The sequence below is a fragment of the Panthera leo genome, chromosome A1, assembly GCF_018350215.1.
Source record: "Panthera leo isolate Ple1 chromosome A1, P.leo_Ple1_pat1.1, whole genome shotgun sequence".
NCBI classification, from domain to species: Eukaryota; Metazoa; Chordata; class Mammalia; order Carnivora; family Felidae; genus Panthera; species Panthera leo.
In genome coordinates this window covers 115,556,279-115,584,276 of record NC_056679.1, presented here as the reverse complement: position 1 = coordinate 115,584,276, position 27,998 = coordinate 115,556,279, and the positions used below count along the sequence as shown (strand labels likewise).

Here is a 27,998-nt window from a genome sequence, read left to right as displayed (position 1 = left end):
TCCATCATTGAGACAGAACGCTCCTGATGACATAACAATGTCTAGAAGTACTGGATTCTGTTGGAACAGTTATTGTTATTCTGGCTGCCATGGACACTTAATTCAGCTGCTTATCATACTGGACTAATTAGGTCAAGAACATGAGTTTCACTCTAGGTAACTCAGTTGATGTCTCCATTCTAAGGCCACAAACTTCCCCCTGACTCTGGACAATGTCCTGCAAATATGAGCTGTTAGTCATAAGGTATTTATATCTGGGGGAGAGGAGGTGAACTGGTATTAATATGAGATTGCATGGCTTTTATCCTGAAACCGACATTGCCGTAATACATTAGCCATGTTGATTTTCCTGTTGCTAAATAGCTATCTTTTGAGAAGGTGTCAAGGATGAATTCACTTAATGCTGAATCCTGTTCTCTAGCAAACTATATTAGAGGGAGTTCTGCTGGAGGATCCTACTATTTATGCAAATACAAGACCCCACCTCTGACAGGAAATCTGAGCGCAGCCTCCTGCAGCCCCTGCAGCTTCCCTGAGACAGTATCTCTTCCTTGATGTCTAGACAACAGGATGGTGGCCATTTACAAGATAGCTTCCTCCCTATTCTAACATAGGATTAGACGGGCTCAAAGCAGAAACAGGTGGTGGGATGGGTGTCTTTCTTTTGCTTCTTCCCCCATCTTATGGGAGGGCAACTGACAAATCAACTCAGGCACACAGGCCCAGTTGGACAGAGGGATCATTTACTCAGTATCTTTCTTCCAGGGCTAGATGGGGCAGCATCTCAATCATATAGGGCACAAGGCAAACCTCCAAAAATCACCACCAAAAATTCACTACAGTTCAACAAATATTTCTAAAAGTAAGTAGAGAAAATTGATAGATGTCTGAGGCCAGCCCTAAGCAAAATAGTTTAGCAGATAAAGGATCATCGCAGGCCTCTTGGTCTACTTCATGCACACAATTCCCCCAAGCCAGGTTACTGCTACTCAGTTCTACTTGAATCTGTTGGAAATCATTGTGTGGCTCTGCTCAGCAGTCTCCCTCTGGATTTGTGGGTGTCCGTTATCACTTCTTTGAATTTCTTTCTACACTTACGTTGTCCTCCTTGAGAACTGCCTTAGAGATCCCAATTTCTCTTCTCTTATTTCCTTCCCAGTTGCTTCCTCACTCTTCCTGCTGGTTACTTTCCCCAAGCACCACCATCCTGAACCTTCTGAGCCCATAGCTTCCTTTTTTACCAGAGACTGAATTTGATAATGGGAATTATTTTGTTGAGTGGTTGGTGTGCTTCAGCCAAAGTTGGCACAGAAGTGTTCTAAATATTGAGGTTTGGAGTTCTAAGTTAGTCCTAGTGCTACAGTCATAGAAAGATTCATCCAGAAGTGTTAATTGAGGTGTAAATGAGATAATGGGTACATCTGCATGGCAATATCTGAGAAGGTTGCCATGCTGAGTCATTTTTTACTGATCTAGGACTAAGTAAGTTGTCTAGAAAAGGAGTGGGGAGTGAGGTTTTAGAGAATAATGAGAAAGGTTGTTGAGGTATCAAGCACTTCCAAAAAACTGCAGCTTTCCAAATCTTGTCCAGCATTCTTGATCCTGGACTCTAGACCTAAGTAGGCCCATAATTCTCAATCCAATTACTCCCTACAGTGCTCTAGCACCCCCACTCCCAACCAGATACCTCTAACTTCATAGTACTCTGACATCTCTCAGTACCACCAGACCTTAGCCCTGTGCCCCCGGACTCAGAGGCATACCCTACCTTCCCCTGTCCATATTTTAGAGCAGTTTGTTTAATTTACCAAAACCAAATAAATAACCTTTTTACATTCAACCACCTAATGTATATCCCTGATCAGGTCCCTTGTCTGCAGAACACGAGTGGCTTCTTTAGGACCCACCCTTCTGTGAGCACACTGATCTCAAACACCCCAGGGCCACAGCTGACTGCACGGAATGCAGAGAACTCCATAGGACTGGAGCCTTTTACCTTTTCAGTTTGTGTCTCAGGCTGTTCATCTCCCTGTCCCGCCCCAACCTCCTAAATAGCTGCTGGTTGAAATCATAGTTGGCACACTGTTTTGGTCTTCCTGGTAAGATCTCAATGAATTCTAAGTAATATTTTGTTTGTGGATGTATATGATCACATTTCATTTTTGAAACCTGATCTTTAGCCATCCCAACTCGGCTGCAGGCATTCAGTCTGTAATAACACTGAGAACTGCTTTTATTCTTTGCTGGTCCCCATGCAGACCTGAGTGGGAAAAGGCAGGAATATTTCACTTGTCTTTTACTAATTTCCAAGGTCTTCTGAAAAGAAAGGAATGGCCAAGGAAATGACTGGGGTGGAACAGAGGAGAAAATCTCAGGGGTGCCCTGGAGTAGGATGGGATGGATGAAGGATAAGGAAGAGCAAAGATAGGGGATTTAACGCCGGCTCCAGTGCCTGCCCTTTTCTTCTTTCTCTGTCCCTGCCCCTAGAGGGACCTAGAGGTCCCTCTAATGATGCTGTGCTAGAGCAGATGGACGAAAAGGGGTGTATCCAGACTGCTCTCTAACTACGTAAATCGACCTCACTTTTCTATTTTCTTGGCTCTTAAATTATCAGGATTGGATTAGCATCCCCAAAACTTGTCTCTCAATCTCCAGGACCTAACACACTTTGCAGAGAACAGGCATTAGCGTATATTTTTAAAAGACATCCCCGAGATGAATAGTCATACTATCAACCCCTAGACTAGTTTGCAGCATCTTTCCCGGGCAGGATCTCATCGCGCCTCCTTGAACGTCCCCAGTGTTAGGCGAGGCCGAAGCCATTATCCCCACTCCACAGAAGCAAGTGTGGTCCGAGTAGCCCATCAGCCAACCAGCAGCAACAAACCACCACAAACCTCACTTCCAAAGACCAAGCCCCTCGTACAGCTACAATTCGGCTGGCCCCTCGCGTGGAGCCTGCCGGGAGTTGTAGTCCAATGTACCGCAGCTCCTATGAGTTGGACTACAATGACCAGAATGCCCCGCGCTTCTTGCCCCGTCCCTTTCAGCCTCGGGCGCCGGGGAGGCTCGGCCGACCTGCTGATTGGGGACCGATATGGCTGCGACTCTGGGCAGCGGGGAGCGGTGGACAGAAGGTACCAGGTCCTTGCCGGAGGGTGGGACAAGGCAAAGTTCAGGACAGGGATGAGGCTCCTTAAGATGCCTGAGGGCTAAGTTCTTGGGCCTGAGGTAAGGGATGGAGGCCTATGATAAGATGCTGAGTCTGAGTAGTATTCCGAATTAGGTGGGGGACCGCCAGGGCAGGGGCTGAGATCTGGAAATCAGGAGCGCTGACTCAAGCAAAGGCACCGTCCAGGAGCCCAGAGTCACCCGTGATGACATTTTTGCCTCCGGCCCCCAGCCCCGCCTCCGCTAGTGCCCAACCTAGGGCCCACGGTGGTCGGGCCCCGTCCGTGCTTAGGTGTCCAGAAGGTTAGCAGAGTGATGAGGACCCCCTCCGCCCGGACTTGCTTTTCAGGCCCTTATCCTCGCCGCCAAACTAGGCCGCCTGACTCTACCTCTCCGTTTGGTCCTGTCCCTGCAGCCCGCATCAGGACCCGTAGGCTGACCTTTTCCATCCTGCAGTCAAGCAAAGAGTGTTGATTCAATACCTATTATGGGCCCAGCATTATGCTGATTGTGCATCAGGGATTTGACATCGATTTGGGCTCCTGAGATCACAGAACTCTGAGTCCACTGAGGGAGTATGATAGGTAAACAGACAATTATAAAACAGAGCCACTAAGTCCTGGGCTATACAGCAAGATCGTAGGTTTGAGAAGCACACTGACAGCTTGGGTGTCAGCGGAGGCCTTATGGAGAAAGTGTTATATATGATGGCACGAAGGATGTGTTGGAGTTAGGCTGACTTAGACGAAGAATGTTGCAGGCAGAGGGAACAGTATGTACAAGGCACAGAGGAAAGAGAAAGCATTGCTGATCTGAAAGGTGTTTGATCTGGCTAGAGCATAGACTGTAAAGGAGCAAGCATGTTGTGAAGGAGGAGGCTGGAAAGGTAGGCTGGGACTATGATATGAAATTTGGGGGAAGGGCAGTCCCTTGGGTAGTCACTAAGGGATTTTTGGCAGGAGAGATGTTTTAAAGCCTTTCCCAGATCTGCCTTCTTTGACTGGATTGCTGTGGCCTTTTTTTTACATCCTCTCAGGTGTTAATTGAAACGTTTCCCTTCAAACTATAACCTCTTTGTGGTCAGAAGTAAGTCTTATCTGTACATCTCCTTGATCTACCTAGCCAAGTGTCTTATTCTATAGATGTTAGTTTAAAAGAACTGAGGAGGGCCTGGCTGACTCAGTCGAAGAATGTGTGACTGTATTTTTTTTTTTTAATGTTTATTTATTTTTTGAGAGGGAGAGAGAGACAAAGCGTGAGCAGGTGAGGGGCAGAGAGAGAGGGAGACACAGAATCCAAAGCAGGCTCCAGGCTCTGAGCTGTCAGCACAGAGCCCCACACAGGGCTCAAACTCATGAACCATGAGATTATGACCTGAGCTGAAGTCAAACACTTAACTGTCTGAGCCACCCAGGTGCCCCTGTGTGTGGCTCTTGATCTCAGGTTCTGAGTTTAAGCCCCATGTGGGCTGTAGAGGTTGCTGAAATAAATAAAACTTAAATAATAATAATAATAATAATAATAATAATAATAATAATAAAAGGACTGAACTCACCCTACTTTAAATCTTACTGGTAGGAGGCATTGCAACAACAAAAAACTATTTTATGAGCAGTGTCACTTCTGACCGTGGATCACAGAAAAATAGGCTTCTCCTGCACTGCACTAAAGGCAGAGTATTGGGCAGACACCTCCTGAAAGGCAAGCTATTGAGCACACGCCTCTTATGCTCCTTTTCTGGCTCAGATTCAAAATATTTGCTGAATATTTGCTGTGGACGTTATTATGCTTCATGTTTCTGGCATTGTATGTTTTTCACGGTTGCTTTCATATTTACTACATTGTCTTCTCAAGGAAGATGTTTGTTCAGTTTTATATGGATGCTTAAAAGTCACTATGATTCAGAGGTTTGGCCCTCACACTCATGCCTACAGGCAGCCTCCCTGATAGTTAGGGCAGGTAGCAAAGTTGATTGCAGATCAGAATGAGACCTAATGGAGGGGCTATTGCTTTGCAGCTTACATTGACGCAGTTAGAAGAAACAAATACCCAGAAGATAGACCTCCTGAAAGTCATGACCCCTGTGGTTGCTGTAACTGCATGAAAATGCAAAAGGAAAAGAAGTCTGAGAATGAGTGGAACCAAACCCGGCAGGGTGAGGGGAGTGCCACTTACACTGAGGAGCAGCTGCTTGGGGTACAAAGGTGAGTCTGTGATGGGACAAAATGAGTGATTTTAATGTAGAGTTCCTGACAAAATGTGTTATCTATTTCTTCTCAAGTATGCATGAAGCATTCTCCAGGATAGATCAGATGTTGGGCCACAAAGCAAGTGACAATAAAAGGATTAAAATCATACAGTGTATGTTTCTGAAATCGACAACAGAAGCAAATTTAGGAAATTCACAAATATGTGAAAATTAAGTAGTATGTTCGTAAATAACAAATAGGTCACAGAAGAAATCATAAGAAAAATTAGGAAATAACTTTGAGATGAATGAAAATGAAAATACAACATACCAAAATGTATAGGATACAGCTACAGCAATACTTAGAAGGACATTTATAGCTCTAAATGTTAATATATATATATATATATATATATATATATATATATATATATATGTATATATGTATATATTTATTTACATTTATATTTACATTTATATTTAAAAATCTCAAATCAATAAGCTAATCTTCTACCTTAACAAACCAGAAAAAGAGTAAAAAGAATAAACTAAATCCAGGCAAGCAGAATGAAGGAAATAAAACAGAGTGGAAATAAATGAAATAGAGGTTAGAACAACAGAAAATCAATAAAACCAAAAAGTTTTTTTTCCTAATGTTTATTTATTTATTTTGAGAGAGAGAGAGAGTGAGCTGCAGGAGGGGCAGAGGGAGAGGAGAGAGAAAATACAAGCAGGCTCCCCGCTGAAAGCATAGAGCCCAACTCAGAGCTTGATCCCATGAACCCTGAGATCATGACCTGAGCTGAAATCAGGAGTTGGACGCCCAACTGACTGAACCACCCAGGCACCCCTGAAAGTTGTTTTTTTTAAACATCAACAAAATTGACAAATCTTTAGCTAGGCTAACCAAGAAAAAGAAGACTCAAATAACTAAAATCAGAAATGAAAGAGGGGACATCACTACCAGTCTTACAATAGTAATAAAGATTTTAAAAGAATACTATGAACAAACGTATGTCAACAAATTAGATAACCTGGATGAAACAGACAAATTTGTAGAAAGGGACAAACTACTGAACTTATTCAAGAAGAAAAAGAAGATAGGGTGCCTGGGTGGCTCAGTCCTTAAGCATCAGCCTTCACCTCAGGTCATGATCCATGGTTCATGAATTAAAGTCCTACATTGGGTGAGCTCGAGCCCTGCTTTGGGTGAACACAAGCCCCACTTCAACTGAGCCCCACTTCTCTCTCTTTCTCTCTTTCTACCCCTCGTGGGGTTCTCTGTCTGTCTGCCCCTTGCTCACTTACTACCCCCGCTCAAAAAAAAAGAAGAAGACTGATGTCTGGGTGGCTCAGTTGGTTCTGCATGTGAACACTCTCTCTCTCAAAATAAACAAATATTAAAAAAAAAGAAAAAAGCATATGGACCTACTACAAATACAGAGACTGAATTAACATCAAAAAATTTCCCACAGAGGGGAGCCTGGGTGGCTCAATTGGTTAAGCATCCAACTCTTGGTTTCAGCTCAGGTCATGATCTCATGGTTTTGTGAGTTCCAGCCCCATAGTCGGGCTCTGCACTGGCAGCACAGAACCTGCTTGGGATTCTTTCTCTCTTCCTCTCTCTCTGCCCCTTCCCCACTCATGCTGTCTCTCAAAATAAATAAATAAACTTAAAAAAATTTTTTCCTACAAAGAAAAACCTACGTCCAGAAGCCTTCACTGGTGAATTCAACCAAATGTTTGAAGAAGAATTAATTAATCCTTTATAAACTATTACAAAAAATACAAAGAGAGAGGAATACATCCCAAATCATTCTAGGGGGCCAGTATTACCCTATAACTAAAAACAGACAAAAGACATCATAAGAAAACTAAACTATCAATCAATATCCCTTATGGGTATAGATTCTAGCGACATATAAAAACGTATGAAACGTATGAAGAGGATTATATACCTTGATCAAATGGTATTTATCCCAGGAGGTTAACACATGAAAATCAGTGTGATGCACCATATTAATAGGATAAGGGACAAAAGCCACATGATCATTTTAATAGGCGCAGAAAAAGCATTTGACAAAATTCAACATTTTCTTTCTTTTTTCGAGCACTCTTTCATGATAACAGTGCTTAACACCATAGGAATAGAAGCTTCTCAGCTGATAAAAACCATCTACCAAAAACCCACAGCTAACATCATCATACTTAATGGTAAACAACTGCATGATCTCCAAATCAAGAAAAAGACAAGTATGTTCACTCTAGTCACTTCTATTCAACCTTGTAGTAGAGGTTCGAGCCAGGGCACTTAAGTAAGAAAAAGAAATATAGAAATCATCCATGCAGATTGGAAAGAAATAAAACTGTATTCACAGATGAATGATATAATATAGAAAATCCTAAGGGATACACATGCACACACTCTTAGAACTAATAAATGAGTTCAACAAAGTTGCAAAATACAAGATCAGTATACAAAAATCATTGTTTTTCTATACCCTACAATGAACAATCCAAAAATAGAAAACAATTTCATTTACAACACCATCAAAAAAGTATAAAATGCTTAGGAATAAATTTAATGAAAGAAGTGTAAGATGTACATTGAAAACTACAAAACTTCATTTAAGGAAATTAAAGATCTAAATAAATGGGAAGATAGCCTGTGTTCATGGATTGTAAGAGTTAATATTGGAAATATGGTAATACTACTCAAATTGATCAGTAGATTCAACATATCAAATTCCTCACTGCCTTTTTTTTAATGTGAAATTTATTATCAAATTGGTTTCCATACAACACCCAGTGCTCATCCCAACAGGTGCCCTCCTCAATACCCATCACTTACCCTCCCATCACCTCACTGCCTTTTTTACAGAAATTGACAAGCTCATCCTAAAATTCATATGGTAATGCAAGGGACCCAGAATAGCCAAAACAGTCTTAAAAAAGAACAAAGTTGGAGAAGTCACACGTCCCAATTCAATTCAAAAACTTATTTCAAAGCTATAATAATGAAGATAGCGTAGACTAGCATAGGATAGACATGTAGATCAATTGAATAGACTTGAGAGTCTAGAAGTAAGTCTTTATATGTAGGGTCATTTGATTTTTTGACAAGAGTGCCAAGGCAGGGACGCCTCGCTTGCTCAGTCAGTAGAGCATGTGACTCTTGATCTCGGGGTCCTGAGTTTGAGCCCCACACTGGTTGTAGAAATAACTTTAAAAAAAACAAGGCAAAAAAAACCCAAAAACAAGGCAAGGCAATTTAACAGAAGAAAGAATTGTCTTTAATAAATGTGTTGAGACGCCTGGGTGGCTCAGATGTCTGGTTAAGTGTCTGACTCCTGATTTCGGCTCAGGTTATGATCTCACAGCTGGCGAGTTCCAGCCTCTCCCAGGGCTGCGTGGGAGTCTCTCTCTGCCCCTCTTGTGCCCCCTTCAGAGCAGTCTCTCCCTCTCTCTTTATGCTTCTCCCCCACTCATGCATGTACCCTCTCTAAACAAAAAAAAAAAAAAAGATAAAAATGGGCAAAGGATCTAAATAGGCATTCCTCCAAAGAATATATACAAATGGCTCTAAAAAAAAAAAAAAGAAGAAGATATACAAATGGCCAATAAGCATGTGAAAAGTTGCTCAGTATCATTATCATTAGTCATTAGGGAAATACAAACGAAACCCACAATGAGATACCACACCACCTCATACCCACTAGGATGGCAATAATCAAAAAGATGGACAATAGCAAGTGTTGATAGGAATGTGGAGAAATTGGAACCCTTGTATATCGCTTGTAGGAATGTAAAATTGTACATCCAGTTTGGAAAATAGAATGCCAGATCCTCAGAAAGTTTAAACATAGCACATGACCTAGCCACTTCCAGGTGTGTACCAAGAGAAATCAAAACATACTTCCACATAAAACATGAATGTTCAAACAGCATTATCCATAATACCCCCAGATGGAAACAACCTGCAAGCTGATTAATTGATGAATGGATAACAAAATTGGGAATATCCATACAATGAATACTGAATACTTTTTGGTAATAAAAGGAACCAAGTACTGATACATTCTACAACATTAATGAACCTTGAACATCATGCTAGTCAAAGAAGCCAGACACAAAAGTCCACGTATTGTATCATTCCTTTTATATGAAATGTCCAGAATGGCAGATTTATAGAGACAGTGGTTGCTAGAGGTTGGGAAGTAGAAAGAGGCCTGACTAATAATGAGTACGAGGTTTCTTTTGGAGTAATGAAAATTTCTGGAATTAGATAGTGTTGATGGGTGCACAACTCTGTGAATATACTTAAAAATCAATAAATTGTATATTTTAAAAGAATGAATTTTATGATATATGAATTATAGCTCAATAAAGCTGTTTTAAGACAAATAAAAGTTTATACAAAAGAGAGAAAGAGGCAGAGGAGTATCTGCCACGGAAGCAGGGATTGGAAACTGGGCTGGGAACCCAAAGGATCCCCATGGGCAGCTCTTGGAGAAGGACCATGACTGACATTCCAGACTCTGCTTTACAGTCCAGCCTGCGATGCTGACTTACTTTGAACTCTTCAGCAAGGCTCTGCCTAAACGGACTGTGTAGTTGCAAAAGACTGGAGACATCCTAAGTGCCCGTGATTAGGGGATATATATAATCCATAAAATACAATAATATGCAGCTTTTGAAAAGAATGACATAGATATACAATGGCCAATATTTATGTGTTACATGCTACCAAGCATTTTGATGAATACTTCATTTAAATCATAACAGCTCATGATACACAGTTGAAATTACTAGCCCATTTCAGAAGATAACACCAAGGCACAGAGGTTAAGTACACAGCAAGATAAGATCCCAACCAAGGCATCCTGACTCCAGAATTATGCTCTAATACAACATTTCTCTAAGTATGGCTTGGAAACCCCAAAACCATCAGGGGGTCTGCAAGTTTACAACAACTTTAATAATAATATAAACACATTATTTGCCTTTTTCACTCTCATTCTCTCGTGATTGTACTGTGGAATTTTTGAGAGGCTACCTGATATGCAGTTATATCATCACCATGTTTTAAAATTTCTTGTTTTCATTTCTAATTTGATAAATATTGATAGATACAACTCATATAAACAAAAGCTCTTTGGGGAACTTCAATAATTTTTAGGAGTATAAAAACTTCAGAGATTGGGGTACCTGGGTGGTGTGCGACTTGATTTTGGCCCTGACAGTGCAAAGCCTGCTTGGGATTCTCTCTCTCCCTTTCTCTCTACCCCTCCTCAAGTCATGCTTTCTCTCTCTTTCAAAATAAGTAAATAAACTTAAACAAACAAACAAAACTTCAGAGATCAAAAAGTCCAAGACTTTGGGTGCCTGGGTGGCTCGGTTGGTTAAGTGTCCAACTTTGGCACAGGTCACGATCTCTCAGTTCATGAGTTTGAGCCCTGAGTCGGGCTCTGCGGACAGCTCAGAGCCTGGAGCCTGCTTCAGATTCTGTCTCCCCCTCTCTTTGCCCCTCCCCCACTCACGCTCTATCTCTTTCTCTCAAAAATAAATAAACTTAAAAAAAAAAAAGTCCAGGACTGCCACTCTGGTCTACATTATTATCCTGTACTCGTTTCTGTATGTTATGGATCAATCTCTAAGATAAACTGTTGGTTTTTAAAATTTTTTTAATGTTTATTTATTTTTGAGTGAGAGAGTGTGTGAGAAAGGGGCAGAGAGAGAAGAGGAGAGAGAATCGCAAGCAGGCTCCATGCTATCAGTGTGGAGCCAGATGACCCAGGGCTCAATCTCAGGAACCATGAGATCTTGACCCGAGCTGAAATCAAGAGTTGGTAGCTTAACTGACTGAGCCACCCAGGTGCCCCAAACTGTTGGTTTTTTAAAAAACGATGTATAGGGGTGCCTGGGTGGCTCAGTCGGTTGGGTGTCTGACTTCGGCTCAGGTCATGATCTCACGGTCTGTGAGTTCGAGCCCCGTGTCGGGCTCTGTGCTGACAGCTCAGAGCCTGGAGCCTGTTTCAGACTCTGTGTCTCCCTGTCTCTCTGACCTTCCCCCATTCATGCTCTGTCTCTCTCTGTCTCAAAAAATGAATAAACGTTAAAAAAAATAAAAAATTAAAAAAATAAAAAATAAATAAAAAATGATGTATAAAAGTAATTACAATATGCTCCTATTTAGGTTTAGAAAAATGTGGAGACATGTCTATACACATACTCATGCTATACACAGCATTCACAGAAAACTTCTAATAGTGGTTGTCCTTAGGGTGGGAGCTTGAGGGGTAGGGAATGGGGAAGCAGTAAGTTTTTTAAGTTTGTTTGTGTTTGAGAGAGCACGAGCTGGGGAGGGGCAGAGAAAGAGCAAGGAGGAGAGAGAATCCCAAGCAAGCTCCACGCTGTGTGGTGCCCCACGCAGGGCTGGAACCCACAAACCATGAGATCATGACCCTAGCCAAAACCAAGAGTTGGATGCTGCACCGAGTGAGCCACCCAGGTGCCCCTATATATTAACTTTTTAAAACAAAGTTTTAAAAGGTAGCCATAAGGAAAATGAGAGAGAGAGAGAGAGAGAGAGAGAGAGAGAGAGAGAGAGAGAGAAATAACTAGGGTGATTAGATGTTTCTTCTGGCTTTGCTATCCTGTGATTCAACTCTCAGGGGCTTAGCCTGCACCTTGATTTAAGGATGAGCATGTTTATTCTACCCACTTGCAGGGATTTAGGAAGAATAAAATATTAGATGTGAAAATACTTGGAAAGGCATTACGCTCTTGGTGGGAGGACGACATTGTTAATCAATTTGAATGTTTCATTAATGTATTCACCAATTTTCTTTTAGGTTTGTTTTGGGTTTGTTTTGGGCTCACATACCGGAGGATCAAGGTACTATTTTACAGTGAATTGCACAAAAGGGGACTTTGTAGACATACATGTTTCTGATGTGTCTTTTTAGGATCAAGAAATGCAGAAATTACTATGAAATTTTAGGCGTGTCTCGAAATGCCAGTGATGAAGAGCTTAAGAAAGCTTACCGAAAACTTGCCCTGAAATTTCACCCTGACAAGAATTGTGCTCCTGGAGCGACAGATGCTTTCAAAGGTCTGATCCTGAATTAATGTTTAATTCTGCCCTTCTTATGATATTTGGTCACAAGTCATTTTCAGCCTCCCCTGTAATTGTTTTATAATGCTACAAACAGGGCCTTTTTTCCTTTCACCTCTTAAATAGTAATAATCAGCATGGCTCCCTCCTGTTTTCATTCACTTATCTTAATTTCTTTCGGAAAAAAATATTTGGTTTCTCTGTAACAGTATGTTTTTATACTTAATACATAAATAAAAATCTTACTTAACAGCTTCACCCCCAGTGAAGCCATTGATTCAGTCAAGGATTATCAATGGTTGTTAAAACTGCTTGTGATGGGTTTTTGTTGAATAGGACCCATGATGTCAGAGTATCATCCTCCAGAATACTTACTGATGACAAAGCAGAAAAATTCCTTTACAATGGAGATATCTAGCTGTCACCACTTTAACCAAGTGATCCAACTTATTGTCACCAATACTGGCCCCACCTAACATTATGTGGTATGGCACCTCTGTGGTATTCTTGCCAAAATATTTGACCTGAATCTAATAATGAAGAAATCACTGGGGCATGTGGGTGGCTCAGTCAGATAGGCGTCTGACTTCGGCTCAGGTCATGATCTCACGGTTTGTGAATTCAAGCCCCGCATCAGGCTCTGTGTTGACAGCTCGGAGCCTGGAGCCTGCTTTGGATTCTGTGTCTCCCTCTCCCTCTCTCTCTCTCTCTCTCTGTCTCTCTCTCTCTCTGCTCCTCCCTCACTCATGCTCTCTCTCTCGAGAATAAATAAACATTAAAAAAATAATAATAATGAGGAAACAATCAAAATATGGGCCATTCTACAAAGAACACTGACCTGCTCTTCAAAAAAGTGAATATAATGAAAAGTAGAAAAGGTGGAGGGACTAATCTAGATGAAAAGAAATGAAAGGGATATAAAAGCAAATGCAATACACAGACCTTGCATGAATTGCATGAATTGATGTTAATTTTCTTAGCTATGATAACAGTACTGTGATCATGTAGAAGATTGTTTTAGGAGATACGTGCTGGAATATTTAGGGATGAAGTGCATAATATCTGCAGCCTACTTTCAAATGGTTCAGCAAAAGAAATGTATACCTACTATATGTATTTATGTATGTGTGTATGTGTGTATGGAAAGTTGGGGGAAGCAATGTGGCAAAATGCTAACAATTTATGAATCAAGGGAAAGGGTGTTTTTCACTATTTTTTCAATGTTTCTGTTGATTTGGAATTTTTCTTAAGAAAAACATGATAGCTCTGAGAACACTTTAAAAGTCAACATTTATGTCAAAGGACAATCTCCCTGTATTGATGTGCCATTGTGAATCTTATCCTCCCCACAGTTTCTACATGGAAACAAATAGATAACCCACATTGTCTTTACATCTTCATGTAAAGTATCTCATAGATCAATGCCATATCTATGAGAAATCTGTCAGATTTCAAGGGATGTAATGTTAAAGCAACTCTAGTTAGCCTTTTTTGGTTTTTTTTCTGCTTAGCTTTTTTATTGCTATAAACATTTAATATAATTCCCTCACTAGAAGAATCATAAAGAAATGTTCCTTCTGACTATGTTTCTGATAGTGCTGACTGAATTAAAGGTAGGGATTGGGGATGTCTTAAAGATTTGTTTTTCGGGGAGCCTGGGTGGCTCAGTCGGTTGAGCATCCGACTTCAGCTCAGGTCATGATCTCACAGTTCATGGGTTCAAGCCCCATATCAGGCTCTGTGCTGACAGCTTGCTCAGAGCCTGCAGCCTGCTTCAGATTCCGTGTCTCCTTCTCTCTCTCTGCCCCTCCCCCACTCATGCTCTGTCCCTGTCTCTCAAAAATAAATAAATGTTAAAAAAAAAAAAGATTTGTTTTTCAAGGTTTCTTTGATTAGTGGTATTGATTTTATGTTTAAGTGAAATTAGACAAAATTTGTATGTTTGTGCATAGGGAGATGATGGTCAGCATGTGTAATCTATTCAGTTTTTGACCCATCACTGAGACATTGGAGATATATTTCTTAATTTCTTTTTTTTTTTAATTTTTTAAATATTTATTTTTGAGAGAGAGAGAGGCAGAGAGACAGTGTAAGCAGGGGAGGGGCAAAGAGAGAGGGAGACACAGAATCCAAAGCAGGCTTCAGGCTCTGAGCTGTCAGCACAGCCTGATGCGGGACTCGAACTCACAAGCTGCGAGATCATGACCTGAGCCGAAGTTGGACGCTTAACTGACCAAGCCACCCAGGTGCCCCTATATTTCTTAATTTCTAAAGACCACTTTCTAAAGTAAGCTGAAACGAGACTGTGATTAGTGAGGACTTTGCTTTTATTTATTTATTTTTAAAGTTTATTTATTTTGAGGAAGGAGGGGCAGAGAGAGAGGGAGAGAAAATACCAAGCAGGCTCCGTGCTGTGAGCGGAGAGCCTGACTCAGGCTCGATCTCATGAAGTCATGAGATCATGACCTGAGCCAAAATCAAGTCGGACACTTAACCAACTGAGTCACCCAGGTGCCCCAAGGACTCTGCTTTTAGCCAAGCTGTAATTGTACTGACTCTTTTATTCAAGAAACTGTTTATGACTTCACGCTAGAATACCACTGCTTATGTATGAACTGTTTCCAACCATAAAGTAATTGCTCTCAAGTGAAATAAGGACACATTTTTGATGAATGAAAGCAGTAGTTTTTAGCTCATTTTGAGTCCAGTATTGCTTCTGGCTTATCAAACTATATTGTGGAAAATGTCAAGGGCAAGAACTCTGGTGAACTCTCTAGGCCCAAGCACCTTTCCCTAGGCCCCTGTGAAGTCATCCAGCACCCAAAAACTCTGGGCTCTTCATTGCTGCTACAGTGATCACCCTCAGCTACAGCAAAGACTGTGTACTCAGGTATTTTTGGGTTTTGGTTGCAGCCATAGGAAATGCCTTTGCAGTTCTGAGTAATCCTGACAAGAGACTCCGCTATGATGAATATGGAGATGAACAGGTGACTTTTACTGCCCCTCGAGGCAGACCTTACAGCTATTACAGGGACTTCGAAGCAGACATCACTCCAGAAGAACTATTCAATGTCTTCTTTGGAGGACATTTTCCTACAGGTTAGTATTTCAAAATTATCACTTAAAATTTTATCTCTCTCTCTCTATCTCTATATCTCAGCAAGTTCCTGTGTAAGGATCTGAATAGAGAGACTATGGTATGGTGGGAAGAGCAAGAAATTGGAATCAGATGAGCTTGGGTTTGAGGCAGGTCTCCAGCCTCCAACTGTGCATGATTTTAACCAAATCACCTGGTCTCTCTGATCCTATTTCCTCACCTGAGAAATGGGGCAGATAACCTCTGCTTCATAGGGCTGCTGTGAGAATTAGATTTTTAAGTGCTTTATAAATAAGTAGCAAGATGCCTATTATCATTATTGTAAAATAGCAGTTATATAAAGATAAAAGTTAGAAAAATACCCCTAGAGAGTTGGAAGTTGGAATAATTAAATGTCCAGGAAGTAAATTGAATTTTATGAGTTGCTATTAAAGATACTAAATATAATCTAATATTGGGCAAGGAAGCAGACATGAGCATATCAGACAGGATTCATGGCCCAAATGTTCTTTCTTTACTGGCCTTTTGGGATTCTCTCACTCACTAGTTACAAAAGACTATTTATTTATTTATTTATTATTATTTTATTTGAGAGAGAGAGAGAGAGAGAGAGAGAGAGCACACGTGAGTGAGTGGAGGAAAAGGTCAGAGGGAGAGAGAGAGAATCTTAAGCAGGCTCCACGCCCAGCACAAAGCCTGATGTGGGGTCACAACCGTGAGATCATGACCTGAGCCAAAATCAAGAATGAGAAGCTTAACTGACTGAGCCACCCAGGTGCCCCACAAAGGACTATGTAAATAAAGGCAGGAGAGCTAAGCACATTCCATTTCTAACTGGTTCACTTGGCTTACCTACTATTTTATTTTTCTACTGACTAAAATTGGACAATACTCTACCCTCAAAGAACCTGGGAGGGAACAAACTGGAAACAAGCTTAGAAAAAGCAAGGAAAGAGTGTTTGCCATATCCTATACTATGTCTTTCTTTTTTTTCTTTCTTTTTGAATTTTGCATGTGCAAGCATGATTTTTATTTTATTTTATTATTATTTTTTAAAAATAATCTCTACACTCAACGTGGGGCTCAAACTCATGACCCCTAGATCAAGAGTTGCCTGCTCTACCGACTGAGCCAGCCAGGCGCCCTGCTATGTTTTCCTTTCTTTTCCAGGAAACATTCATATGTTTTCAAATGTGACAGATGACAGTCACTATTATCGCCGGAGGCACCGACATGAGAGGATGCAGACACGGAAGGAAGAAGAAGAAGAAGAAGAAAAGCCTCAGGTACCGAGGGAGAACAGCAGAACTGCTGCTCATAAACACTTGTACTGAGCTGACTTTTATGGTGCATATGATCAGGATTTAGAAGTTCAATGTGAGTTATGTTGTTAAAATGTGTTTTAGGAGAGCAGAAGCAGTGGTAGGAAGAGGTGGATAATTGGCTCAAATAGGCCCGAATGGTACCTCCTTCCCCACCCATCCTTTGGTGGCTGTTCCAGGAAATCAGTTCTCCTGTGGGGCTGTCTTCATCAAAATTTTCTTCCCTGCAGAAAATAGGAACCCCCTTCAAAATACTCAGAACTAAAGGGAATTTAAAGTAAGGGATCTAGGGGGTCTCATGAAGCTCAAGGGCAGGACGCACAGCTGGGTCTCATGACAGACAGGAACCAGAAACTAAGGTACAGTCAGGCACCTATACTGCCAGACTATTTGTGGCCAGATTGTCTCCACTTCTCCTGCCTCTCTGCATCTGTTTTATTCTCTCTAAGCAGCCTGGCTTGTTCTACTTCCTCTTGCAAACAGCAGCCTCCACTGCCTAAGAGTGTGTGTCCTTCAGGTGACTGCCTAGCAGTGAAAAGTGAATGTCAATTCCAAATTCCTAGGAGGGAAAATGTGATTATCCCTGCTGGGGTTAGATGTCCCCAGTCCATTCAGCTGTGGCCAAGGCATCAAAGCTACATAATACTAACATGGCCCTGTGAGGGTCACAGTCTGGGCAGACTCACCCAGCGTTGTCTGTTTCACTGGTCTTAGAAAACGGGGCTGCATGAGAATTACTGTGTGTCAATATAGGTTTTGGGTGGGTCTCCTTCAGCCTTCTCAGCACAGAGGACAGAGTGTTTGGTACTTCTCAGCAGAAAGTACAGACTTCCTAGAAGCCTTGGGCTTTGTGCAGTACATTGCAGTAATTTATTTGTATTTTCTTTGTGAAAACTATCCTATTTTCTGTAAGCTTTATATTAACGAAGACCACTTATACCAAATATTGTTTCCTCTTTTCCAGAATACGTATTCTGCATTTATTCAGTTACTTCCAGTTCTGGTGATTGTGATTATATCTGTTATTACTCAGCTGCTAGCTGCTAATCCCCCATATAGTCTATTCTATAAATCGTAAGTCATATATTTTTAAATCTTTCTTAACAACAATTTGGAGGGTGAAAGACTTGAACGTTTTGCTGGTACGATGCTAACATTTCATTTCCCCTTTGTAGAAAACACTGATTTTGTGTTTAAAGGAACAGCTGGATAGTAAAGAGCAGAGACTCAAAAATACTATAGGCAGTTTCCTGTGTGCTCAGGACATGGATTGTTTTGTTTTACAGCGACATCATCTGATCAGCCGCAGAACAGCAGCAACTGGTTTCTGAAAGATTAGTAGACTAACTTCAGTTTCAGATTAAATTCTTGTCATACCATGTGAGATTTAGAAAGGACCGAATTGAGCTTGTGATTGAATCGCTGGACCCCTCTGGGTCAGGAAAAGAGTATCTGAGATCTAGTGACTATTTTCTATTTAAGTAATTGCAAGAATAGGACATTTATTCATGACGAGGCTACAAAGTCAAACCATAGTATCACATTTCTTTGCTTTTACTGAAAATATAGAAATTCATTGTAATGTTTGTATTGCATGCAAATTATGAGCTCAGATAGGAATTTTTTGTTTCTTCAATTATTTCAATTAATTCAGCTTTCAAAGTTTGGTCCCCAGACCAGCATCATCAACATCAACTGCCAGCTTGTTAGAAAGGCAAACTCTTAAGCTTCACTCCATATATACTGAATCAGAAACTCTGAGGATGAGAACTAGCAATCTGAGTTTTAATAAGCCCTCCAAATAACTCTGGTCCATATTAACATTAGAGAATCACTGGATTAATTATTTTAAGTTAAATGAGAAATGAGTCATTACTCATTATTATAGTTTAGCAGACAAAAACCTTACAAAATGGGGGCACCTTGTTGAATCAGTAGAGCATTAGATTCTTGATCTCGGGGTTATGAGTTCGAGCCCCAAATTGAGTTTAGAGGTTACTTAAAATATTTTATTATTATTTTTTTAACATTTATCCATTTTTTGAGAGACAGAGACAGAGCATGGGCAGGGAAGGGACAAAGAGAGAAAGGGAGACGCAAAATCCAAAGCAGGCTCCAGGCTTCAGCACAGAGCCCAATGCGGGGCTCGAACCCACGAACCGTGAGCCAAAGTTGGACGCTTAACCGACTGAGCCACCCAGGTGTCCCTTAAAATAAAATCTCTAAAAAAAATTTTTTTGAAAACTTACAAAATGTGGAAGCCATGGGGCATAATGGGGAAAAAAAGTCTTTTCTGGTGATCACTGTAGAATGAAGACTGTATTCTAGATCAGTATCTTCATTTTACATAAAGGAAAGCTGAGAATCAGAGAGAAGTTATTACTATCAGGTCACACTGGCCTGATTCCCTCTATTTTCCGACTTCCCATGTTCCCATTTGCCATTGCTACCTCCTTTCTTGTGCAGCTACTGCGGCAGGGAGGAACTTGCCCTGCTAACACCTTCCTAGACGGAGGTGGGAGAAGTCATGGCCTAAACACTGAGACATTCAGCAAAATCCTTAAGTAGAGAGATGAAAGGAGGAAGCTGGGAAAATGTCAAATATACCTCAGTCGAGATGGAATTTGTCTAGGTTAAGTAAAACTAGCTTGGATTTTGCATATTGCTATCACATTGTTTTAACTTGAATTTGAGATCCCTTCTATACTTCCTTATGGTTAGTATTTAGTTAACCCAGACCTACTGATGTTTCTGAGCACCATATGCCATTGGACAGATCAGACCCACAGAGAGTTAGTGCAAAAGCATTACTAAAATCTTTGTCTGATATTTTTGCAGTTCTCACTTAGCAGCTATGTGTGAAGTACTTTTTACATGTCCTAAAAATTGATACTAGGTTGGTTCTAAGCTGTTTGGTTATGTGTGAATAGTTTACTGTAACAATCAGTTCATTCAACCAACATTTACCAATAGCCCACTCTGTGCCAAGTACCATGCTAGGTCCTGCACAATATACAAAATTTTTTTAAACATTCAGCATTTAACTTTTAGCACAGAAAGCAATATAAGAGAGGTAAATCCTTTAAGAGAATAAAGTAACCATACCAAAGCTGAATTCACAGTATGACATGCTCATATAATGATGACATTACAGTCATTACTTTGCCAGGGAAATTATAAATGTTAGGTGTATTAGACATTGACACTTGTGTCTGCCCTATGAAAATGTGATTATGGTTATGACATCTATGCAGCCAGTGCTAAGAGTGATATTGCCAAATATAAAAAGCTTACCCGAGACTCTCTCTCCTTGTCTCAGGACCTTGGGCTACACCATCTCTAGAGAAACACAGAACCTGCAGGTGCCTTACTTTGTGGATAAAAACTTTGAGAAGGCCTACAGAGGAGCCTCTCTACGGGACCTGGAGAAGACGATAGAGAAGGATTACATTGATTACATCCAGACAAGTTGTTGGAAGGAGAAACAACAAAGTAAGATGTTCTAGAAGGGGCTTTCACTGGTGGTCGTACTTCCAACCCAAGGCATTCCCAGCTTCTGGGTCCATTCTTTCTCCTTGTTTGAGTCATACCTGTTTATGTGGACAGAGGCCCATTCAGGATACTACAAAAAAGTGAAGTTAATTGACAGGATCCATGTGGCCAGGACTTGGAAACCTTAGGAACTTAGTCATTCAGCCCTAGTTGCCTATCTTTGTGTCTCTGAGTGTCCACCTCTCTCTGTTCATCTGCCCGCCTGTCCTCTCTGCCAGCTGCCTGCCTTTGCTTCTTCAAGCTTTCCTTCTTCACAACCTGGCTTTGCCCTGGTTGGCTTTGGTTGCTGCCCTCATCATCACTCTCCCAGCTTCCACAGCCCCACTAGTTACTGGCCCCTTTCTACATCACAAGCTTCCTCCATAAGTTCTCAGTCCTAGCTCGATTGGTCCACTTTCCTAATTCCACCCTCCCTACAGGGAAATCTGATCGATCCAGACCAAGTTTTTGAGCCAGACCAAAAGCCAGTTCTAGTTGGCTGTGGCCACATAGATCAAAATTGACCCCTCCTGGGTCTGCCCCTTCAGTAAGGGTGCGTTTGAGCAGGCCTTGAACTCTTTTCCCTCTCTGGAGACAGTGGGGGTAAAAGGGTCTGCCAGGTGGCTTCCAGTTCCAACCGAGTGTTAATGGGGAGTGCTGGTAGCAGGGGTAGTCCTGCCTCTCAGCCAACAGGTTCACTTTTCATCCTGTTTGAATTCCACAGATACACGTACACAATCATGTGCACACCACACACATGCATACCTTAATACCCATATCTTATAAAAACTTGGCTTTGGTTAATTTTTAAAAAGCAAACTAACTCATTTTTTAAAACAGTATTACTGGGTATTATTAAAGGTCTAACAGTGCCTGATGAAAGTAGCTCTTCTGTCACAGTGCTGCTAAGCCCTTGCTGACCCATCATGCATCCCCACCCTACCCCCAAGTTAATCTCTCCTTCCTGTGTGTTCTTAAAACACTTTGTTCATCCTGCTAACACAGTACTGTCTTCAGTGTTAGTGTTCTGTAGGTAAATGTCCATCTCACTGTTGGACTGTGGGTTCTCTGAGGATAAGAGCCATGGCTTACCAATCTCGTGTTCCAGGCCCCTGGCATGGTCCTTGATTCAGAACAGGTGCCCAACCAATAGCTTTTGAAGAGAGGATTCTCAGGACTGGAAAAAACGAAAATGTGGATTTAGAATCACAGATGGGGGTTAATGTCCTTACCCTGGCCTTTAGGGACCTTGTCTCTGCCCTCTATTTCAGTAGGGCAGAGCCCACCTGAACCCTCACGTGCACTAGGAGCTTGATAGGCAATTACCATGGGATGAAAGGGTAAATTAAGCAGGGGGAAGTTGCTTCAAAAATTTATTGAAAAATACTGAAAAACCTGAGGGGTCAGGAATTACCCTACCTCATGTCAAACTAGGTGTTGCAAGTTTCAAAAATCAGGAAAGAATTTTGGAGCAAGAAAAGGCTTTTGACAGAAAGGCATTTAACACATGGATCTAAGTCAGGTGACGGCCACAGTGTGTGTCCTAAAAGTCCCCATTGTACTGTGCCCTGGAGGGTTTTGCATTTGTTGCTTTGCACAAGAACTGGATGAAAACCTGTATTTCACATTCGTCAAACACACGCCCACCCACGTACACTCCCCAGCTGGATCTTATGGTAAGGATTACATCCAAGGTCGTTTTTTGGCTTATCTCCCCATCTCCATGAGGCTAGCTTCAGGCGTTTGGTCCTCTCTGGGTATAAATAAGAATCCAGTGGGTAAGCATGATGCATGTACCCACAAGTTCCGAACAGGGGGTGATCAGCACACACCCTTTAAAAGTCTATTTCTGGCATTTAAGGATGGTGGCTGTCCAGAGTCTCTGCACAACCCAAATGCCATCTGAGAATGAACGGCATCTGTCCTCCGGATCCAGCAGCAAGTGCAGCCAACAAGGTTAAATTTAGCACTTGGAGGTTGTAAAAATAAACCCACTTGAGAACAAAGTTCACTCTTGGCAACATATCGAATGGAAACTGTTTTTAGCAAAGTTAGCCATTGTCTTTTTAAAACTTTTGTTCATCTCTTTTCTCTGTTTTGCCTTAGAATGCTTAATCTGAGTGAATTTCTATGAGTAATCCCTTACGATGAACACTGATTGCCCTGTTTACTCCTTCACAGCTGCATCTAGATAATAAACCCAATGCCAGGGGAAGTGGCCATGCCACTGGGCTGATGGGACAAAAGTAACAGGCAGGATCTGCCTCCTGGCCTGACAGAGCTGAGCTGAGATCCTGGCCCTGCCTGGCAGAGGAGCATTTCTCTCCATGCCCTGGAGCAGGGTAGCACAGTGGGTAGAAGCTTAGGCTTTGAAATGGGGATAAAATGCACTTCCTCCTAGAGATGCTGTATGGGTCATAGAAGATGGTATGGGTATAATGCTTAGCATGGTATCTGGCACATATTAAATACCCGGTTCCTGATGGAGTCCAGGCCTTGCATAGTCTTGCTAGCCTGGATGTAGAACTGTCTCATGTGGCTGGATCCTGAGGATGGTTGGGATCCATTGTGGTCTTCCTGACCACATGAGAGCAGAGTGTTCTTGGGAGAGGCTCTGGGATGTGCTTCTTAAGCAATTTGCCTGAGTCAGTTTCCCTGGAAGCCTCAATACTCTGTCCTTCTATCACAGGTCAAGGGAAACATTTTGTGAAGAAGAAAAGCTGTTCTCTTGATGCCCCTCCTACAGATTTTTTTTTTTTTTACTTAGAAGTTACTGAATTTTGACAAAGTATGTCAAAAGTAACATATTAGTTGAATTGACCTTTTACTCATTGAAGGACAAAAGCATTCACTGACAGTTTGGAGAGAAGTTTCTCTAAGCCTAGTAATGGGCATTTGGGACTGGTTCCTTGAAACACTGACATTGTTGCAAAGTCATTGCTCTGGAGCAGGGGTCTCAACCTCTGGAGCATTGAAACTTGGTTTTAATGAACCTTATGAAAAGCTGTGTGATAGTTTGAGAAAAGCATTCGTATATGTACAGTTCTCCTTTATCAGCCTCTTAGAGTGGGCTTCAGTGTAGAAAATAGTAAGAATCATGAGCCCTTAGTGTTTTGTAGAGTGAGATTCCAGGCAATAAGGCATTTAGGTAAGCTCAGCAAGCAAAAAACGTAAGGAAATCATTGCAAGGAAAAACAAAGCCACAGAAATCTGTTCCGTATACTGGCATAGCTGTGACTCCAGAGGACCAAAGGCATAGACTCATTTTACAGAGTCCTCCTGAACAGGTTTCCCACATGCCAGAGAAGCCAGAGAAATGGAGTTAGTGCAGTGGGCTGGCCTCAGGAGCGGAGGGCTCTCATTTGGGTGTGGCATACGTTCTCCAGGAAGCCTGCGAGCATGACTGTGCCAAGGCAAGCTCCTACTAGCAGGCAGTGCGGGCACCCTCGCCAGGGGGTGAGAGCGCATTGTTCTTGGGCCCAGGAGGCACACTGCTTGCCAAGCAACTGCTGGGCTAGGGCCCAGGCTCTGAGCCTCCATTGTAGAGGGAGGGTTCTCATGCGTGGCCACCCCTCACCCTGGAGTCCTGCACTTAATCTGCACTTTGGGCCTTACTTGGTGTAAATAGAATCATTGTGAGCAGAAATGCCAGACAGTGTTTTGTGTTGATAGAAATTTATTCAGAAACCAATGCCCATTGTTCCCCCTGGCTAAGTATTAATTCCTATTTCTAGTCAGTTTGCTGATTAATCAGAGACAGGTGCCTCTCGTCCCACCAAGAAAAACAAAATCTGTTGGCAGGATGATTCAGAATGGATAGACATATTTCAAAATGGTTAAAATAGCATTTTCACAAGTATGGTCCTTTAAACACGGAGTAGCTGCCTGCTGTCGGAGGCTTTCAGAAGCCACACGGCCCATCCAAGCATTCCATCCTGTTAATACACAACACGTCTCTGGGGGTGCTTTTCAGGCTTTCCTTCCTAAGAACGTCTCTGAAACTTGACAAAGGAATGAAAAATAGAGGCAGCCAAACCACCGTTGAGTCGGGAAAGACAGCGGAGATTATATTCTGGTTAAAAATAGAATGACCTTCTCCACCATGAAGAGAAAATGAAATTCATTTAGTCAAGGAGCCAAAGGTCACTGGATCCAGATGATTTCACTTTTAAAAGAGCCCAGCTGCCTTTGGCCTTTGAGTTAGAGACCCCACATGTGGTGAGGGAATGAAGAAAGCCGCCAGCAACTTGGCCTTCTATAGAAGGCATACCCACTGGAGGGAGGCTCTGTGTCAGTTAGCATGTATGAGTTATGATCCAGCAACGCAGGGGACAGAATGGAGCAGCTGTCTTTGTTTCAGATGACAGGAACGGGCGATTGGCCTCCATTCTCTCCCGACTGCCATCTGAATGCCATTCGTAGGAAGGCCACGAAACGGAGTCTCCTCTTACTGCACACGTGCATGTTTCCTAAGTCTGGTGCCAAATGTTCTATTGATAAGAACTAAGTCCGGCGCTTTTATAATTGAGCACGGATACTGTAGGACTCTGGGACCACAGGTGTCCTTTAATCCTTAGCACCTGGTGTAGTATAGCTGCTGGATTCAGGTTTCTTGAATAAATGAGTAAGCGTTTCCTAAATTTAATTAAAAGAAAAAGCATGAAATAAAGTAAAAGGGGCTTTGACTCCAGAAATATTGAAACGAAACAAAGGAGGTTAACTCTCTTGATGAACTGTTACCTCTTTTATCTTTCAGAGTCGGAATTGACAAATTTGGCAGGATTATACAGAGATGAACGATTGAAACAGAAGGCAGAGTCACTGAAACTTGAAAACTGTGAAAAACTTTCCAAACTTATCGGCCTACGCAGAGGTGGCTGAGAGGATGATGGCCCTACACAGGGTCGGGGTTTTGCTACTTGTTACTATTTATGTTCCTAATTCCATTTTATAATACAAAATTAAGAAATGATGAACATTTTACAACTTGCTAACTTTGGTGGGCAGAGTTGAAGGCACTTGAGCATGGAGCCAGACTTGTCATCGCAGAATCTTTCCTGGGGATTGGCTCCAGGAGCCATGAACAGTTCATCTAAGTTGAATTAACGGCAGAGCGTTTGATGTAGTCCCCTTGCTCCGTGCCTACCCTGCCTCTAGGATTGGGATTCAGGCATCCCAGAGCAGATCTACATATTCTTCCTCCTTCCCTTCTTCAGTTAAATCTCAATGCCCAGCCATTCCTAGGCATAGCCAAAGCAGCTTAATATTAGTTGTTTACAGTGTGCACGAAGAATGATCCCTCTCCCCTCATGAAAGTCATCATGTCCCCTAGCATTCCGCCCTTGGAACATGGGCCCACCACGCTTGCATTTTCTAAGGGGAATGTGGAGAGATGTCAGCTATTACGGACAATAGTTTTCCCATTTGCCTATCTCTGTTCAAAGTTACTAGCATTAGCAAACTGCCTGATTTGAGTTTCTTTTACTTCCTTAACCCTTTCTCTTGTCGAGGGTCCAGAAAGTAAAAGCTATTGGGTGAAACAGTTCCATGGACAACTCAGCAGCAGAGAGCAGGGGTACGGAGATAAAGGTAAAAATGCAAGACTGAGTTTCCTCCTGCAGCATGACATTTGACCAGAGTCCCTCCACCCCAGAGAAGTCAGACCTAAGAATAGGCATTGCCAGCCAACCAGGATGGTTGCTCAAGCCTAGATCTAGAAGGGAAAGACCCGGTTTCTGTGGCTTTGGAGGTCTGGTATTGGTCCCAAGCAGTCACTGTGTTTAACCCAATGCCCTACATTTTGTTATATGAGATGCTTTTCCATGTAGTCAACATTTATTGAGTGCCTGGTGTGAAGCAGAGGCTCCCACATATAGTTTCTTACTTTAGCCTCCTCATAATGCTGTGAAGGAGACATGTTACCCTTCCCCCCCCCCCTTTTTTTTATGAAAGAGAACGTTGGCCCAGAGAGGATGAATGGTTGACCCAGTCATACAATTGGTAGTGGCAGAGCTAGGCTGATTATCAAGAAGGAAGTGTGAGATCATTCCCATTTGTCTGGTGATTCTAGCCAGATTGTTAAGGCATAATCTTAGGATGCCCTGGTCCCCCCTGACACTGTAACCCTGTATCCTTTTTATGGCAGTCCTGCATTCATTCAGGACACTTCTTCCTTGGTCTTTAGAAGCAAGACCCTCTCTAAAATAATTCTGTATACAAAGCAGAATAGCCACTCAAAGGCAGGTAGCCACTCCCACTGATGACAAGGAAGAAGTAAGCTGTTTCCTTGGCCTTGTGGTTCCGGGCCCTCTTGTCCCTCTTGGGCCCTCTGGGCCCTCTTGGCCCTCCAAACCCCACTGGAACATGGGATCCCTTAGCCTGGCCAAGGTGAGCTGCCAGGATTGAACCGCCTAGATCATTATGAACCAGAACCTGGAAAATCAGTAGGTGACTGTACTCTGGACTCCAGGATGAAAGAAAAGTTCCCTTATTAAAACTGATTTCCAAAGTAGAGTTTCTCCTTTCAGATTCATAGCCATAATTTAGGCAGATGTGTCTAGTATGGTTCAACATGGACATTCCACAGGGTCAGGAGATGGGTCTAGAGGTGAAGAGTGGATCTTTGGTGGCTGGTAGGGGGCAACTGCTCAGCTGTGGGAGGGAGCAGTTCTAGAAACGCCAGATTTTTCTGCCCAACTAGATCTATCTTCCTGGTTTGGGGGACTTCCTTGATCCTTTCTGAGTAATTGAGGAGATTTATACTATACAATATGCCTGTGAGCCAAACAGGCCGATGGAAAGTTTTCCTATACACATAAAAATCAAAGCTCTTCTCTCCCCAACTCCAATCTCTGCTAGAAAATGGGCCATAATTAAATTGACTTGACATAGATTTCATGGCAGAGATGAATTATCTGTGATGATACTAAATAGAGGCAAAACTAACTCCATTAAATGTCAGGTCTCTTGTCTGTTTTTAAAGCACTGATGGTAGTGTTGTGTTTATTACCTAATAGACTACAACACTCAAATCTGGCTTTCCTCAGTAGAACGGTATTTGCCTTTGGCTGAAGAATAGTTTAATCTACTTCGTATGGTCCAAAATATGGCTAAACTATGACTTCCTGGGTTCTATTTTAGATGGGTTGTCCACATGGTGGTAAAATAAGCGTCTTCCTCTTGCCTCCATCTTCTGGAAGGTTTCCTGATCACATATAAACTCTTTAGGTAAGGCTTATTCTTGCTGTCTTGGCGTGCAGCTCTACATGTTTTTGTGAGCATTAATGCAGAATGGGGATGTGTGAGGTGGGGAAGTGGGGCAAAGCAGGGCTCGTGGCTTAAGCAGAAGGTGAAGCTCCCATTCATGAGAATGAAAGCGCTCTTCACGCTGCCTGATCAGCAGTGAGGAGGGGAGGGTGAAAACCCTTCTCACACAGAGGACACTGCAACTTCAAGGAATCCATGTCCCCAGATTAGCAACCCTGAGGTTCATCTGCTCATACCAGAAAACTTCTGAATTTCCTTGATCAGCTCCAGGCCTCACAACTTGGGACAAGTGACTGGTAAGAAAAT

General features: G+C 42.1%; 1 protein-coding gene across 4 annotated transcripts; it reads left to right on the top strand.

Moving 5' to 3' along the window:
* The first annotated feature begins 80 nt into the window (after positions 1 to 80).
* Positions 81 to 26,937, top strand: DNAJC18 (DnaJ heat shock protein family (Hsp40) member C18). Of its 4 annotated transcripts, none has more exons than XM_042936692.1 (9): positions 81 to 244; positions 3,051 to 3,137; positions 5,189 to 5,375; positions 12,328 to 12,473; positions 15,390 to 15,575; positions 16,744 to 16,859; positions 17,860 to 17,969; positions 20,215 to 20,387; positions 25,183 to 26,937. In XM_042936692.1, exons 2-9 carry the CDS (start codon positions 3,098 to 3,100, stop codon positions 25,305 to 25,307), a joined length of 1,083 nt encoding a protein of 360 aa, XP_042792626.1. In that variant the 5' UTR covers positions 81 to 244; positions 3,051 to 3,097; the 3' UTR covers positions 25,308 to 26,937. The 4 variants fall into 4 exon arrangements, with proteins under 4 accessions (XP_042792626.1, XP_042792631.1, XP_042792628.1 ...); XM_042936694.1 differs by having other exon boundaries at positions 86 to 156; XM_042936697.1 differs by lacking the exon at positions 3,051 to 3,137.
* The last annotated feature ends 1,061 nt before the right edge of the window (positions 26,938 to 27,998 follow it).

Bases quoted from the DNA above. Each gene is read 5' to 3' on its own strand.
- DNAJC18 (XM_042936692.1), top strand. From the start codon at position 3,098: ATGGCTGCGACTCTGGGCAGCGGGGAGCGGTGGACAGAAG. The intron at 17,970-20,214 runs GTAAGTCATATA...TCCTTGTCTCAG, and splicing joins TATAGTCTATTCTATAAATC to GACCTTGGGCTACACCATCT. The intron at 20,388-25,182 runs GTAAGATGTTCT...TTTATCTTTCAG, and splicing joins TTGGAAGGAGAAACAACAAA to AGTCGGAATTGACAAATTTG.